Source organism: Leptosomus discolor, chromosome 13 (genome assembly GCF_034619465.1).
Source record: "Leptosomus discolor isolate bLepDis1 chromosome 13, bLepDis1.hap2, whole genome shotgun sequence".
NCBI lineage: Eukaryota > Metazoa > Chordata > Aves > Leptosomiformes > Leptosomidae > Leptosomus > Leptosomus discolor.
In genome coordinates, this window is record NC_141403.1 from 6,733,573 (window position 1) to 6,752,382 (window position 18,810).

An 18,810-nucleotide genomic window follows, 5' to 3' on the forward strand; every position below is an offset into this window, starting at 1 on the left:
TTTACCAACCATGTTGCAGGGAACTAGTTCCCCCTATCAAATTAACACAGAAGTAATCAAATCAGAATTCTGACACGTTTGCTCTCTATGCAAGTAAAAGCCAGTACCCAATAATAAAAGACCTGAATTTTAGGAAAAGGAGGCTTAGTTTTATCATTTATCCTCACCAGTTGTTTAGACATGTAAGATGAAACAGAAGCTTGGTGTGGCACTTTTAAAAATTACACGGCTAATTTCCTACTTGGGTTAAAAAGGTTTCCAAAGCAACCGTCCTGTTTTCAGGTTGAGGCAGACTGGAGACAGCGAAAATAAGGCAGAGCATTAAGTCATGGGTCCAAAGCAATCAGATTGCTTTTATTTTGCAAATGTTGTAAACCACGCATCCATAAAGCTGTATTACAATATGATTTTGAAAGAAGCTTTGAACATGCTGAAGAAGGAAGCACATTTCAATACCTACCTTGAAACTTTGAGACAAAGGCCCTGAAGAACACATCATCACTAATGTGCCATTCTTACTGTCTTTTGAACAAACTATTTCATAATTTATATCAAGCTTCCCCTCTGACATACGAAAAGGTTATTTTCCTTTGGTGTAAGAATTTACTTACCACAGCAAGTTGTGTCCGTGATGCTACTGTATGAAACACTGCAGGCATCATGAGGGATTCTTCTACTTTCAATTCCATCTCATTCTCTGCCGAAAACGTGGTTTTGGGGATAGCTGGTGGACGTTCACACAAGATCATTTCTTTGTTGAATAAAAAAATTGGGTTGGTATCCTACACTCAAAAAGAAAATGAAACCGAACACTGAGTATAAAGGCAACATACTGTTCAAGCACCAATTATTTCATCATGTGGGTAGTGTGTCTTAAGAACATGCCAAAAACTACGTGCATAAGCTGAATACATAAATAACTTTCTCAAAGCAAAGAAATCCAGAAAACAGTACACTAGAGAAAAATACTTTAAAATCCCGTTGTAAAAGATCTTTTTCCTCCCCTATAAATGACAGTTTAGATGAAAAACGCAGTATGCACTTACTGTTCCAGCACTGTAACTACACACTCTTCTGTCTGGTGCCATACACTCTCCTCCATTAACAACCAGCACTTGGTGCTGAATGGCAATCTTATACTTTGTTTGAATTGCATGTTTCAGATCAGCCACACTGCAAAAAAAAAAAAGAGAAGACAACACTATTAACATATTTGTGTGTAACTGTTTGTATACAGTAACTGACCCAAACTGTATCACACTGGGGTAGTACCTGTGCAACGGTATTAAAAAGCTTCAGACTATCAAGTGAAGAATCAATATAAGCATCAGCAGTTTTGATATAACTGGCAGGAAGCATAACAGTGTTACTGGCTATATGGTACTTGCAAAAGAAAGGTCAGTTATCTAAAATAACCATGATTCAATATGACATCATGAATTCACTCCAAGCACCTCACGAGCACAAGCATGTACTTGACAGCTGCACTGCAGTAAGCATTCGCCTATCATCTCCACGGTCTTTAGGAAGATAGCATGGCCTGTCCGTGTACGAGGAGATAGGCAAAGAACCCAAGGAAGTTTGTCTTGCTAGAAAGAGCAAGTCTGTCTGTTTATACAGATGCATGGAATAAGAAGATGAACTGTTCAACTGAAGAGTCTTGGATTTTGTGTGGTTCAGCCATCAGAAAGCTGCTTCCTCAAAGAACTCTCCCACCGAGCAAAGAGTCAACCCATCCCAGATTACTGGGTGCCTGGTGTGGCAGTTCAGATGCTGTACCTCACCCACCATGATTTAGGAACAGAACATCTCAACGTACTAGACAGCACACAGGGGTGCTGACACATCTGCAAATGACCCAGCAGATCTGGAATGGCTGAGATGAAATGCTACTTCATGTCCAATAATACCCTGAGCGTCAGCTGGCTTTGCAGAAGAGCAAAAGTCCCTTCCACCCCAAACAAGTTTCAAAATCCAAACTCACTTGTTGAGTCATAAAAACTACAAACAGGAATTCAGCAGAAAGGAAACAATGGATTTCACCACAAAAGCCATGGTAGAAGTCTTTCAAGCACAACTACCTGCAACTCATTCATCACTGGCAGAATATGAAGACAGAAGGTAAGCTTGGCTCTGGCTAGCTCCAAGGTGTACAGGCTATCATGCCATTGTATGATTTATTTATTAAATCAGAGTCCCACAGGGGAACAAGAGAAAACAATACAACACACCCAGTATATCTAGACGTCTCTAAAAGCATCTTTATATTTGCAAGATGCTTTTAATGTGCAGTGAAAAAAAAAAACACAAATAGCAAAGTTGTTGTAACTTAACGGTGATATTTCTGAGAGTTGGGCATTCACAAGTCCATGTTTTACACATAAAATGCTGTAAAACATTTTTGAGCCTTGCAACATAGGACAGAACCAACTTTTGCCCATGCTGAGCATGAGATAAAAACCTATATGCCAGTTCTTTAACATGCAATCTAAAAGTACTGCGGAGCACACATTTTCTTCAGCACGAGTATATACTGACAGGAGAAAAAGCAATTTGCAGAACTTCTGATATGATGCCAGTCAGTAAAAAAAATAAACCTTTTACAGAGGAATCCTAAATAAAAACGACATCCAATAAAAGGACACAGAAGATCAGAAGTCATTCTGACAGTTTTTCCAAAAAGCACCAAACATAACTACAGACTCAGAATCACTCAACTAAGAACAGGTCATCCTCTGTCACTGCCCCAGAAAATACATTACCTCTCCACTCTTTCATGAGACCTCAAACACACACAGTCACCTGCAAGATACTGAAAACGCTCATCCCCAAAAAAAAAAAAAAACCACAACCCAAAATTCACTCAAGTACATGAAAACCTAGAAGATAACTACATGGACATACTAAAAAATATCCCTCTAGAACTCAGTATACAAAAAGCATATACACTTCTTTTTTTTAATTTAAAAAAAACCCAAGTAATACATAATTAATTTACTGCCTTACTTCTGTACAGCAAGTTCCGTATCAAAGGTAAGGGTAGTTCCAGTGTTGACCAGAAATACATATAGCTTCATGATGATTTCTTTAGGTCTCTGAAGTTTGTAACTTCCACTGCTAAAATCATTTAGAAACTGAAAAAAAAAAAAAATCATGTTAATTTCACATATGAGTTACAGAAAAGACAGGTACGTGGTTTTGAAAAGATACTTTTGGACATCTAGTGAGTGAACACATGAGCTCTCGCATTCCGCAGCTCTTCATCCATTACTGAACATACAGATGCTCCTCTGACCAGAAACATGGGCAAGGTAAGCCTCCACATATGCAGATGGTTAGGAGAACACAAGAAAACATACACTGACGAGAACTGGGAGGGAAAGAGAAGACAACTTCCAATTGCAGAGGCCACCATCTCAGATCATTACCTGGCTTTTCTCAGTTATGAAATGCATTTTTAAAGCCCCAGATACAGTTATTTCCAGACATCTTTCCTAAATTTTAAACAGCAGGATGAACTATGCTGTAAGCATTCATTCCTCAACTTATAGCTACAAAGTCTATCTGCCTACTACTATCCCCATCCATAGCTTTTTCACTCAGTCATATGGAAATGCAGAAATTTCACTCGGACATTAGCAAAAAATAAAAAACTAAGACTGCATAGATTTTATTTTTGTATCTCTCTATAATTAAGTAATAGCCATAAAAAGTATTTTCCTCTGTTTTCAGCACTAGCTAAATCTGTAGCTACTTTCTTCATCACTAGAAGCAAACACGGAGTAAGCAAGAAAGAAAGTGCAGTCCAATGTGTGGGACATTTTCAGTCCTGGGCCCTACAAACACCTGGATGAGTGAGTAGAAGCGCCTGTTTTTCCAGTGCACATAACAGATGAAAAACATTGAACCGCTTTGTAAAACACGGATTCAATCTGACATTTTCTCACTGAAATACTCTGTACTTGTGAGCCTTTCTTCTTCTCCTGCATGGGAGCTCGACAGTTTATGAGTAATTTCCTCCACACTGACAAAGCTGCTGCAGCAGTACAACTAGCACCGCAGTCACTAATGACCTCACATTTTTTTGATGTGGAAGGAGTTACGAAAAGTTAAGCTGTGAAAGTTTTAGCCACTAAGCAGTATTCTTACATCATTATAAAAAAGTTTCTTTGAAATAAATTACTTCATAGGAAATAGAAGAAATGCCTCTTTCCCCGAAATACAAACAGGACACACACACACGGTCTACACAGCTTATCGTATCACTCTAAAATGGGTCTGAATTTGAATTTATCTCTGCCTACACAGAGAAAAATGGACAAACCATAGAGAAAAATAGCAAAAACACCATTAAAATGGGGAAGGAGGAGAGGTTTTACCAGAATAGTAACTGCAGAAAGTTAAAGAGAGCTTTCTTTCAAGAGAGTGGCTTTCCACACACTTTTCAAGCATTATAGTACATAAACTAGTCAAAACACGCCCTTTCACAACAAGGCTGCAGAAACAGAACTGTATCAAATGAAAGAGCCCCAGTCAAATAATTTGATCCAAACTGAGGTTTTTTTCCTTACACTTGAACTCTACCATACACAGTGGCACCAGTTCCAATTTATATTGGAAAAAGAAGAATATACTCGATAAACAAAGTTATTAGGTAGACAAAGATGGCTGAACACCAAGAACAAGTCAGCAGTAATTTATTACTAAGTTCTTTGGCCTAGGCTTCAGAATAAATCAGTCCCATGTGTAGAGAGACACTTCTTTTCACAAGGGGTATATTTGTGACTCTGGCCCAGGCAGAATTAGAAACAAATGTTTAATAATACAATGCTTGAAGTAAGCACCATGGAGCACCCACAAAAAAAAAAAGCTGTCTTCCACCTAAGCAGTAAAAGGCTTGTATAGTATCTACTTTTCATACAAACATTACTTTCCAAGCCGAAGTGATATTTAGGAGAGAATCTGTCCAGAAACTTCATGCACATAAAGGAAATTTTAATCAAACATTTACCCCTCCACACCTTAACACTAAAGCTGACTATTTAAAACATAGAAAGAAAAAACATTATCAAGATCAGAGGTATTTATGACAGCATCTGCCATGCATGCATCAGCAGTCTCAAACTTTTTAACTCCAAGCAAAGAAAGAATTACCTTCAGGCACTATACAAAGCTACCACCTTCTTCAACTTCAAGGGGAGAATAAATGTGCACATTCGCTTTACTTGCTTTTTGGCAACGGGGTAGCATGGCTGTTCAAAGCCAGAGAAGATCTGCAAAGAAAAGATACAGAATGCAACTACAGGTATTATTCAAATGTCAGGATTTCAAGGTCATCATTGCATCTAACCCAGAAATCGGTATGTGTCAATGCCAGAAAGAGTAATTATGTGGTAGTTTGGTTTTTTTTTTAAAAAATTTAACAATGCTATCCAGATACAAGTCTGCTCAAAACTGCTACATACCTGTGTGGTTTTGCCTGTAAGTTTGGTTTAAAATACTGTTAGTGATATTGTTCGATATTTACAAGGAGGCAAATTTAGTTCACTAAAAAAAAGAACTGCTTATACTTCCATTAACTGAAAGATTTTTCAGAACTGGTGCAGAATGCCAACATGATGACACTAAGAGCAACAGAGAAAGACGCAACAAAATGCAATTAATCTAAGAAAACCCAGTGTAAAAAGACACATGTGCTACTGCTGTTGAATGAACAGTCTTACCCTGCAGCTGTATCCAACAGATTCCTTCAGGAATCAGCATCACCTTCCTTCCCTGAAACAAGTAACCTTGTTTAAACCACTCACCTACTTTCAAAACATGTTAGATTTTTATTTTTTTAAATAAACTGACGACGTCACCATTCCCAGCTGCTTGTCACTGTCATCCTTGCCAGGGGCTTCCTCCTGTTTAAGCAGAACTGCGGTTTAAACTACAAGGGAAACTACAACCATCAAAGTGAGCCAGGTCAGCAAAGGGGGTCTTTTTAGGCTACTCTAGTTCATGTTAGCTGCTGTCAGTTAAGCAGCCGTGCCAAAGGAGAAGGAGCCCTTGGCAAGGAAGGTGGTGATGAGCCGTCGGGCTCAGGGCAGTCAAGCAAGAGCACAACCAAACTCTGAACTGCAAACAAACATTATTTCTATCATGTTAATGCCCTAGCAAGCTTTCCGAGAAGATGATCGGGCACTATAAAGGGTGATAATCCAGTACTAAAAATAGGTTTGCTGAAGCCTGAAAACCATTACAACGTGTAAATCATTTTATACAACTCATGCTATTAATGGTAAATCAAAAACACTTCATCCCAAATTTGAAAACCTTATGATAAATGAAAAAATTACACAACTATTACATGTATTTTATGTGCACGGAACAGACAGCACTTTGTTAGGCTGTTATTTAGCTATTGTCTTCCTCCCTCCTGCCCACTGCCTCTTTACTCCTACGCAAAACGCACACATGCCACCTTGTTAGAAGCAAAGGTGCAATAAAAGGAAAAAAAAAAAAATCAACGTATTTAAGTACCACCATTAGAAAACCAGTAACTTAAGCATCCTCTTCCAATTTAGCAATCAGCAGTCGTACTTGAGCAAAATAAATTTATGAATACTTGCTTTAGATCAAGGTAATGCACATTAACATGAATAACAAACTACTGAAACACTTCTGGGGAAGTTCTTGGTGTCTTGCACCTTCAGACAACACCTTGCTGAGTCTGGCCACCAAAGTCCAAGATTAGTTAAAGGGGGAGATGCATGAAAACCGGTCACAGTTGCCCAAGTCTCTTTTCTTTCAAAGGTCAGGTTACAGCAGACTATTACAAGCAAGGTCAGCTACCTATCACAAATTAGCCTTTATGTTTGTTCCCAATATTCAAGAATAATATGATTCAGCAGTAACACAAGTTTTTAACATAAGCCTGAAGTCAGGCACCACACCAAGCTTCAACAGAATATATCCATAAACACATACATTTCATTCTTCTGTTTCTATTACCTCAACAGGCCATTAAGAGAATTTCAGGCTTTTTTAGCATCGCATTGTAACAGTGTGATGAGTTTCAAGCTTTTCAGCGTTGCATTGCTGAAATTACTTTAATTCATTTTGATAGAGGTTGAACAACTACAATATTTGACAACTACTGAAGACAGGGCTGCTAACTATGTAATCAAACCAGAACAAAATGGCTAATCCACTCTGATTATTTGTTTGAACTGTGTGACCTGCAGCACTAGATCCATGCTATCATATAAACTAGATACTTCAAATTATGGGATGGAAGCTCGTACGATCAACAGTCATGAACTGTAAGTAACATGTTCTGTATAGTTCTGTAAGAACTATTAAAAAAAAAAAAAAGATGAAATGTTGAAATGGAAATTTCTGTAGCAGCCGCCAGACCAGACAGAATATGGTAGCCATGAATGTAAGGAAAAGAACGAGATGACAAAAATGAAACTATAAATAGCGCAAAGTAAAAAAAGCCTCCAGAATTAATTCAGAAGATGTACATTTTGTTACATTAGCTAACAGAACACCAAAACCAGCCATGAATACGTTACGCTGGGTATAACGTTTATTCCACTGCTCTACATTGTGTTTACATTGCAACGCAATTACTACGTCTGCTTCACTTCATGGAAGTATTGCAAGCTTTTCCTATCCAATAGAAACTCTTCCAACAGCCAAGGTCTTTTAAAGTCTGTGTTGATCAATACTTTCAATGCATGTTGTTTAGAAGTTTTGAAATACAACTTACTTAGTTCAGAACATGCTCATTGTTACATCTGTAAAAGGAAATGAATGTCTCTTTACAGACCTTTCCTTTTTGTAATTACAGTACAGGCGTCATGGGTTCCACAGCACTCCACAAATAATCCTATGGCTACATCAACCATCCATTTCTGCCACTAAGTGCAGAATCCCCGCTCCATTATCCAATCCTGACTGTTCCATTGTTGCATGGTACAATTCTTTCCACCTTCGCAAACTCACACACTGAAATATGGCATTCAGGGTAGGACAAAGACAGAAATCAACATTTATACTGTTTGGCTTTAAAGGGGCATTATCAACCTCAATTTAAAGTCATTAAGTCTCCTCTACAATATCCCAATATTTAAGGTCACACACATGTTTTTGATATGTCATTTCCCATGCCTGCTTTATAAATTAAACTTAAGCAAACAAAGATACTAATACATTTTTTGTTTAACAACCTAGAATTTAAACTCAACTATGCCAAAGCCATGGCTTTCCTTTACACCCAATGGTTTAAAATTCCATCTTCTACCACAGCAACACACCAGCAGCACAAGGTACCTTGCTTTTTGTGCTTGGGGAAGTACTGCTTCACATCTGCCCAGTAAGCACCAGACATATCAACGCTTCATCTCCCAGGTCAGAGAGGACCAAGGAGCCCAAGCCCTCTCCCCGCCCTGTACACCTCCAGGTTGGAAGGGGCTCACCTCTGAAAGCAGACAGACAGAACTAGCTTAACTACTGAAGCAAGGCAAGACTCTCACTTTTCACTCAAAAGCCTGCAATTCCACATTGCTAATGATTAGACACTGACATAGCTCTGTGTGAACACCACCTGTATGCCGCTAGCAAAGGAAGCTTCTCTTGCTGCAGACCAGCTGAGGCCACACTGCAGGTAACAGTGATTCCAACAGGAGTCATACACGTTATCCCTGATTACAAGGGTCAGGCATCTCGCAGGACATCACTGCAGAACTCCTGCCTGTCAAAACAGCAATTTGTATCAGGGAAAGGCTGACAAGTCTGCGGCATGCTTAAAAGACTCATGTGCTATTCCTCATTCACCGAGTATCTCGCCTGGAGAGCATCTCCCCTCAAGGAGAAAAATACCTTTATTACCTCTGGAGAGAGTGAGCCAACCATGAGGCGCATTAACACCTTAATAAGATTTGCTTCATTTCCATACAGCAGATCTTAAGGTTTGCCTTTGAGACGCTGCAATTCCTGTGATTTCACCTTTCTCCCCGCTCCTTTTAGAGCAGGATTTCCTGATTCACTTGGACTTAGGCAACTCTATAATAGACAAAGGTACAAGACTAGCACAGAATGTTCCTTCCAATCCATTAATGTCCTCTTCTACAAACCTGCCTTCTACCTCTATTTCCTTTGGGTTTTTTAGGTGCCCTCCTCAAAAAAATACTCTCTTGCTCCAACTTCCACACCTCATCTTATAACCAAAGAATTTTACAGCACATAAATCCTATGATCAAAGGAAAACGAACATAGAGGCTGAAGCCAAATTTAAGGAAACAACTTCCTTCATGTTAGCTGTAAGATCATCTCTAAAATCAGACTTCAAGAAGCTTTCTTCAACACTGCAACCAATGCATCTAACCAGAAATACCTTAATTTTGCAGAAGACTACTACCACCACCAGAAGACCAAACAAATGACCTCATTACAAGGGCACACATTCTTTACCAGAGCTTTTAGCAACAGAAACGGCTTCGTTTCTAAAACACAATGCAAACGCACACCTCCATCTGGACAACCAAGTGTTGAAAGGAAACATGCTTTAAAAAGCACCTAAATGTAAAACTTTAAAAAGAATCCTCAGCTACATGATGAATAAATAGTAGGGCTCCTCCTGACCCAGTTGCAGGGAATAACTTCATCCCCCGCTCTCCCAAAACAAATTTCACAAGAAGACCACATCTAATCGCTGAGATAGGAACTCCACCTGGAGTAACATGTATGGCCCATTACCACTTTGTATCAAAGCCTGTAAGCCTCATGCTCAAGCCACACTGTAGTCTCAAAGAAAGGCTGTCAATCCCTGACATCTGTAAGGTGCCATCTGGAGCTCTATTTATACTGTGTTGAAATGTGCATCAGGCACAGAGGCGGTTACTTAATTACAGCATCTCCAACAGTCACTGTGTTGTTAACAGCTCTCAAACTCGCTGCTGGTCAGCGAGGCAAGTCTTTTCCACTCAAGAACCAAGCTGCAATTCTGCAGAGCAGCTAGGAAACATGCCCAAGCCCCTACTTCCCAATTCACTAAAGAGGAATTTCAAAACTCAGTGATTCAGTATACAGTCAATCATAGTATAAGAGGCTTCCCCCCCTTCAAGATGAATCATTTCACACAATACCAACTTAATACTTAAAAAGTTACATGACCACCTGCAACTCTGGACTACACAGAAGCTCCTCATTCAGCAAAGTAGATACAGCAACACCTTCATAGACCCTCAACAACATCAACAGTGGAACAGCAGGAGATCAAAGGCAACTGCATCTGGGCAGGTAAGAAAACAATGTGCATTAAACAGTAGCTTTGAAATTGGTATGGCCCAAAACAACACAGCTTCTTACAAGTTTAGACACAATTTAAACTGTGAATTCTAGGAAAGCAATAGTTTCAAACATGTTTATGAGGCAACAAGCACATTATTAGGCATTGTGTCATGATTCCATATGCACATAATTATAAAACTTCAGATCTGAGAGTTAGCATCTATTTACACTGCTGTTCTCACTGATTTGAGGAGCTGCCAAAACACAGTCCATATAATGCAACAGACAAAAGTTTCTCTCCTCCACCAGTGGAAAAAAAAAAACAAAACACTTTATCGTATTTTTCAAAACCCCGCATCTCTCACCTGACAGAAAGTGAAACTTCTGTGCCTCAGTTAACAGGCATAAGTCAGAAAACACACCAAGCATTTCTGACATTCTTATTGCTAGGAAACAGCCCACAGCCTGTAGAAGTACAGTTCTTCATTCTTTTTTCATTTTTAAATGATGGAAACAGTCTTTCCACAGCTGTCTGCCACTTGGTTTTTGACAAAGTTAACTGAAGGTTTTGTCAGGTTCTTTTATTTTTTTTTCTAATGTATAATTTTGCCGTTTCAAAAGCCTTTGTAGACTACAAGTCTGCCCTCAATTACAGAGATTAACACATTCACTTTGCAAAGAATGGTGCTCTTGGGTATGTGGAGCTTCAGGTGGTTTTATTCAAGTTACTGACTGACTCCATACTGGTGGGAAGGTTCTCCCTGTAGACACATACTCTTTAAAAATAATTAGCATGTAAAATCTTACAGTGTTTGCAAACAATACTGCAAGAAACAGCCAACCAAAATTCCTTTGTTTCTTACATCAAACTCAGACAAGTCGGCACCAATGCTTCTTTCACTAACACTCTCTCTCTGGTTAACCAAGACCACAATCACATAAACACCAGTTACAGTAAGAGCACCAGACTACAAATCCCTTTCCTCAGCCAGTTCTTCTACTCCTCTCCCTGCACCAACTTTCAGTAGTGCAACTTCCCACGCTTCTATGGAGCAAACTGGATCACTTTGCTGAAACAAGTCAGAAACAACACACTGCCCCAGGTTACCACTTGCTCGAATCAGTCCATGATCCAGATCACTACACAGCTCCACAAACAGTTCCACTACAACTAAGGCTAGAAAGAGGCTGATGAGCACAGGGAGTACTGAACATCAGCACCACCATCCAAGACGACAAGTGAGAATTTCCAGAAGGCATCATTCACATTCCTAACCGCCCATGCCATCACCAGTTATTGACAGATAACTTCTTCTAAATGGTAACCTATTAAAAAAAAAAAAGCCAATATCCTCTTAAACGGCAGGCTAAGATAACCCAAAAATGGGCAATTACTAGATGCAGTTGAGGACAGTTTCTCAAAATACAGACTATGAGGCCACTTCTCCTCTCCTCCCCTCTCCAGATACATCATCATAATGCTACAAGTGTTTTTTCTCTTTTATGTGGATAGTACAAGGTAACTCGGTCAGACCTACTTTAAAAGATGAAAGCACGGAAAGTAAGACTGATTAGATGGCATTTGTTTCACAGAAATGAAAACGCTACAGGTAGAAACGAAAGTAAAAGACTGACAATAACGAAATCTAAAACAAATCAAGATCCCTGTGATTTAGTCCGACTGCCTACATAGAAGTCCCATGTTCTTCCTTAACTGATTTCTATTCACAAGCAATTACATTTTAAAATAGCATTGAAGTCTTCCTGCAATAAGGAAATCCACCACCTTTGTAAACTGTTCAAATTATGAGCAACATCCAAACCCGTTTCAAATTTTTCCTATTCATATAGATGTTTATATAGTCAGCATTTGAACCTCCATGGTCTAAAGACAGAATTTCTCTAATTTGTCATATTTAAGTTCCCTATAATTCACATGTCACCTATGGCCCTCCCCTTATTTATCACTATGGTGTAGGTTTTTTTCAGCAGCATCCAAAACAGACAAGTAAAAGATGATCAGTGACACACAGTCAACATAACCCCCAACCCCTCCCTGTGAATACACATTCAAAAATCATGTGTAGATTTTTGCCAAATCAGCTAACTACTCTATTTGCATGCTACATAGTTACAATTTACCTTCAGTTCTCTACCAGCATCAATCTGAAAGAAGGTAACAGCAACTGAGAAGGCAGAAAAGCTGCAGAATGGGTTTGAAGAATATTACATTTTATCTTATCTCAAGAAGGTGTTTAGTAATTTTCAACAGCCCTTCTTTACCTTTCCGGGATAAATCTTTGGTAGCTTAAGACAGCTAACAACGTACACTAATGAATCCCTTTATGGAATATTACCAACTTAAGAACTACACAACCTCACCAAAAAACCCCACCAAAAAACACGACCCACAACTGCTGAGATACAACTGTACTCCTACCTTACTGAACCCTGTTTGTGCTGTTTGCAGCCACAACGTGCATATGAAATTGCTGTTATATTACGTTTGCTTTTTGAAGTTTATAGGTATTTTATCTCAGAGTCTTTCACATAACGTAAGTAAAGGAAAGTTACACGTTACACCCACTCTTTTCTTTCAGACAGAACTGAAGATTTTGAGTCAGATTTTCATTTTTTTGTCTAAAGAACCATTCACTGGGTTTGAATCAAGTCTCTTTCAATCAGTAGACAACACAAGTATTTGTAAAGAATATTTTTAATTACAATAGGCAAATAAGTCATCTTGAGTTTACTAGCAGAATACTTGCAATATAGTATAAATATATTAGGAGAGAGCTGCTAGTCTAGTTACACAATACATTCTTATATAAGAATCTCCACTTCATCTGCATTTAATAAAAATACACACTCTGGAGGATGGAAGGAAAACTGTATAAATAAAAGCACCATTGTGCCAGTACGAACTGTCTAACCTAGGCAAAGCTACACCAAATAAGGGTCAAATAGCCACAGTTCTGACATACCAGCACAGCTACCTGGCATCAACAAACCCAAAACAAAAATGGAGATAAACCACTGACATTTAGAGTCCCTGCAATATCAGGAAGACACCACCATTCAAATAATAATGAGCAAAAATTGCTGCAGCCACATCTACAATATACACAATACACAAAAGAGTATATTCTACAGAATGTGGCATGAACATATTGAATCACAGAAAAAAGTGGCAGGCAAGTCAGTTACAAAAGAGAACCTGAACACTAAATCAAAATAAAAAATTGGGGAATGTAGAAGCAGCTACCTCAAACACTCAGAAATTGGATCTCAGCAAAGCATCATTCTTAAGAATTTACATTTTTTTATTTGCTAAGATTAGTCTGCTTTTTGAACCCATGACAGAAGTAAAACTTTCCCTTTAGTTCTTCCATGCTGCCTTCTACCTCCAAAATACACATTGTTTTCAATCTGTTCAAACTGAAAATAGCATACTGGCCTTTCAAGCAGATCTTCAAGAATAATAATGAAGATTGACATGTTTCTATCGTACAGACACTAGTTTCACCTAATCCCTCCAAATAAAAAGAGGTGGCGACTGAAATACTGAATACACCATTTCACCACTACCACAACTTTCCTACTCTCCTGAAAAAACAAAAATACAGTTTCAAAAATAATTCTTAGGAGTTAAGAAAACATGAGCTATTTCAAAACAAAAAACAAAAGCATGTGCTGAAGTCAGAGACCCATTAGAACATTCCTGAAGCAGAGCTGCTCTCAAATACTTGCACGTCATTCTTCTCACTGGACCTATGGCATCACACAGCAAGACAGATGCAGGACGTTTGGAACCCAACCAGTCAACAAAGCAGTTTTACATTTTACTTTCAATCAACAGGTAACCAATACAGGTCAGAGAGAAATTCATATTACCCTTAAACAAGTCCTTTCTAATAGAAAGCAGCCTACCACACTCCACAACAGCTGATTTTCTAGATGCACAAACTACTACAGGTTTATCCACAGCACGCTGTAATCATTTCACCTTGATGTGATAAAGGCAGCAGGCCCAGCTGCAAAATCTGCTCCCAAAAGAAACTGTCAACACCTTGGATGCAGGGAAAAAGCTACGTTGAGCTGTTGTTTGAGCGCAGAACCCTCCTGGAACTGTGGACTGCAAACCCGAACAAGAAAATGAGAATACACACCCGGAGACAGACAGAAGACAAGCAAGAATTGCCCTGACATCCCAGGTAGTTCTCCTGACCAGCCAAGAGGAGCCAGCCCCATCTGAAACTCTGAATAAAAATTCTGTATCAATACACTTGTTTTGATATTTCTATCGACAAATGCCAACAATTGAGATTTACATATTCTTTATGTATTATTAACAATCTAGTTATGCTCAAATCCCACTAGAGAACACATCAAAGCATATCTACTTCCAACCCTGCTTACAAATGGGGATAGAAAGAGCTGATACATGGTTATGATGTCTTCCAACCTCTCTTTCAAGTGAACTCTAAGTTAAAAGTGGATCTGCAATATGAATTAACTCATAAATAGACAAGTGACTTTCACAATAACCACAGAATGCTAAGCAGCTCACAAAAAAACATTGTTAGCAATTTCTTCATCACCATTAATCGTGTTGTAGGCTTTTATAACCAAGAATTCATGTAAGGATCTTTCTTTCCACTTGTACACTGAAATCACTACTCTGACAGATCAGCTACAAAATAGACACCTTGTAATTAATTCCAGCAATTAGGTTGGTAATTTACATATTAGAGATACCTTTTTTGCCTGCTTGCTACCAGTGCATTCACTCAGGTCCTGCAGTATAACACAATATTATTATGTAAGCTGGCATCTTGTAATCAAGTGTTTGCTCCTCGATAATACTGATCATCAGAACGCTATTAGTCAAGTCCTTGAAAGTAGTAAGATAATAAAAATTACATGGGTTTTTTTCCTCTTCAGAAACTGCTTGTATAACGTCATTGAGCTGCAGACCAAAATCAGGAGCACAACTTTCTTGAGCAATATGCGTAGGCAGAAGGAGACACATGACCACGTGGACACCATCCAAATGACTCTGAGGTAGCTCGTGTGACGGCCGGGTACGTGCACTACAGTTTCTTTACATTTTGATTCCCTTCACCCCAATATGCAAACACACCCAGCCTGCGCAAGAGGAGTCTCAAGACCCTCACCTCACTCTGAGCCAGTCTGCCACGGAAACTAACTGCCAGCTTAAAATCAAATAAAGACTTAAGAACACACTGATAACAACCTACCCTACAGGATGACTTACAGAAAAAGTCTTTCAAACGATCCCACTGTAACTGCCACCCTCTTATCAAAAGGAACAAATCAACACGCGCTACCCCTACCCTCCCCCACATGCACTCACCCTCTACGTAACCAGAATAACTGCAATTCTATGAAATGTACTAATACCATTCAGAAATCATGGCTTTCACCTTCATTTCTGCAAGACTACACAACCTTAGCTGTGTTCAGACAACACACAGGGACAAACAATGTTTTAAACAGACGCCACAGAAGACCTCAAAATAACCCCTGCCCTCTTCTCCCATCGGAGGGCAAGTCTGCTGCGTATGCTTCTAATTATAAACACGGCAACATGACAGAGAGACAGACAGCCCCTTGAATATGATCTGAGACTACTAACCCAAATCTATGCTGAGCACACGGCTACATCTACACAATACAGCATAAGATATGTTTGCCTTTTTTTTTTTTTAATCTACAAAACATGCAGCTACTTGTACAAAGCGTACAGTAATAAACTTCCAAAGTGCAATCAGGTCTACCTTACACCAATCCGTTATCCCAAAAGATCCTGTTTGTATTTCCAGCTCTATAACTGGCACAGCTGACGTCCATTACCTCATGTTCTTCAGTCGGTTGTTTTCTTTACTACTCCTGACATAATAAAATAAAACCATTCTGAGTTCCAGGCAGCATTTAGAGCAAGTACAAATACATCCTCTGCACATTTTCATTTAAACTAAACCTAATGATGTTTAAACATCTAATTTCTTCTGTTTGCTTCCTGGCACTAAAGTTTGTGTTAGAACACTAGATAACAGCAAAGTCCTTTCTTCATGGGCTTCATCTTCCAAAAAAAACTTCCAAAAGCTTCCCAAGGTACTAGACACTAAACATTCTTAACATTCACAACTTAAATACACCACAATAGTGCAAGTTTTCTTTATTAAGTATTTATAATATCTAGTATTCCTCACAGTACTTCCCAGCTGCGTGAGCACCAACTGGAAGCAGCATGTTTTTCCATCCTCATCGTTTTTCCAGCACTGTCGAGTTATCTTTTACCCCGCAGTCAACCAAACACCTTCAGAAATGCAAGTTCTTCCATAAAGCAAATGGTGTGAACTACTTCTAAGGCACATCTATACGAGTGGCAGAAAAAAAATCAACCCTGAACCTCCTCATTCTCTCCTATAAATAAATATCGAAATAAAGGTGAAAGCTCCAAATACAAAGCACAGGGAACGGCTCATGGACAGAACATACCACTGAATTACTTCAGACAAAAAACAAATGACACAATGAAAAAAGCTACGGTTGTAAAAGGACTAAACTAACACTCTGGTTACGATTATCTCAGGTCCAGACTTTATTTCTATTTTCTCTTATCTCTAGGTGAGGTAAAGTAAGACACAAGAGCGTTACAAAGATCAGTTTATTTAATTTCCCCAGCATTCGTGTTAGCATTTCTACCTTTGGATCACTGTCAGCTGGAACTCTGGGGGGCACTGAGAAAGAAACGCCAGCACGGTTCCACAAAACAACCCGAAAGCCTGCTGGAAAGCAACAACGAGAAACCGACGGGAAAAGCCAGCCCACGACACAGGCCTCCTCGGGAGCAGAAACAAGTAAACAACCGCGGGAACGGCACAACCACGTTTGTAAACACGACGCTTCTGCCCGGCGCTCGCCCCACCGCTGCCGGCGGCGAGCACGGAGGCGCAGCCGGGCTGAGTCATTCCTTGGAGTAACTTCACCGCCAACCCCTCGCCCCGGCAGCGGAGCCCTGGGCCGGGAAGGACAACCCCGGCCCGCCCGGTGCTGCCCCGCACCGCCGCCTCCCCCACCCCCAGCTGCGCGGGGGTCACCCCGCCACCCCGGGGCCGCAGCCAGCGGCGAGATCCCGGTCCTCCCCGCACCCCCCCCCTCCTCTTTATCGCCCGCCCCACGGGTGCAGCCCTGCGTCTAGAGCCGGGACCGCCGCCCCTTGACAAGGCCTCCCTCCCGGTAACGGGGTCCCCGCCCTCCCCTACGGTTAGGAGGGGCCGAGACGAGGAGCAGGGGGAGCCCACGCCTCACCCGGCAGCACTCACCCGAGGATCCCGCGGCAGTGCCGCGCATCCGGCGGTGGTGGCGGTGGCGGCGGCGGCGCGTCCCCCCCCGTTGTCCCCCCCCAAACCCCTCCCCGCGCGGCCGGGCCCGGCGGCTTCGCGGGGACACGCACCGCCTCAGCGGTCACGGTGGGGGAGAGGCGGCGGCGGCGGCGGGCTGGCGGTGGGGGGCGGGGGGGGGTGGTGGAAGGCGGAGCGGCGGGGCGGGCCGGGCCGGGCCGGGGAGAGCGCGGGGCCGGGGAGTCCTGGCGCGGCCGCCGCTGTTTGTTATTGTCGTCAGCCGCTTCCGGCGCGGGTGCATGCCGGGAGAGGGCGGCCCGGAGGAGGAACCGCGGGGCGGAAGCGGCGGCGGGGCCGGGGGAGGCGGAAGTTGCGCCCTCGCGCTCACCCCGGGAGACCCCGGAGACCGTCGAAGCGCGGCGGCGGCGCGAGCGTTACCGGCGGCCCGTAACGGGCCCGTGGGGGTGCCCGCACCGAGGCCTCCCCGGCTGGAGGCCGCGGGCCGCCTAGGCCTCACCCCACCGCGGGCGCTGAGGCGGGCAGCAGCCCCCCCCTCCGCGTCTAACGAGAATGGCGTTCGCCCCTGCCCCGGCGGGAGAGGGCGGCTTCGGGAGTACCCACCGCCCAGGCCGGGCTCCTCTCGCTGCGGGGAAGGATTGGGCCCTGCGGGGGCTCACCGAGCTTTTGATGCCCACGGCGGGTAGGAACCGGCCTCTGGTTCCTGCCCTGAGAAAACGAAAGTGAACCTCGCACACATCGCTTTCGGGTTTGTCTTTTATTACAGGTTTCCTTAGAGGCTTAACCCACCGAAGTTTTGTTTGAGATGAGGACTTAGCCACGTAGAGAAGAGCAGATTGGAGAGAGGTGCGAGGAAGCGGCTTCTGGAGCTGCAGATGGGGGTCGCGACGCTGGGGTTACAGACATCCTCCAGCAAAGATCCCTTGAGCACAGCGTCCAGCTGGGTCATTCCTTCTGTGCTGCCACACCGTGACCTCTCCTTTTCCTGTAACGTACACCACAGGCAGCAGGTTATGGAATAGAAGAAATTCAGAGCACAGTATTGCAGCCGGAATGCGAAGCAAGCACATCAAAAGAGGAATGCTAAAGAGAGCGAGAGCATCTCGCTTTCAGCCTGCAGGACAGATGCGTTCAGTAAAAT

General features: G+C 41.7%; 1 protein-coding gene across 2 annotated transcripts in view; it reads right to left on the reverse strand.

Moving 5' to 3' along the window:
• RB1CC1 (RB1 inducible coiled-coil 1) overlaps positions 1-17,652 on the reverse strand; it is a 73,859-nt gene extending 56,207 nt beyond the window's left edge. The window contains exons 1-4 of one of the 2 annotated variants that reach the window (XM_086472489.1): positions 17,634-17,652; positions 3,007-3,134; positions 1,047-1,173; positions 612-782 (exon numbers count right to left, since the gene is read on the reverse strand). In XM_086472489.1, the coding sequence (XP_086328615.1) occupies positions 612-782; positions 1,047-1,173; positions 3,007-3,077 (369 nt within the window). In that variant the 5' untranslated portion in view covers positions 3,078-3,134; positions 17,634-17,652. Of the gene's footprint in view, positions 1-611; positions 783-1,046; positions 1,174-3,006; positions 3,135-17,633 lie in introns of those variants that run through there. The other variant, XM_086472488.1, reaches the window with a different exon arrangement.
• Between the last annotated feature and the right edge of the window lie 1,158 nt (positions 17,653-18,810).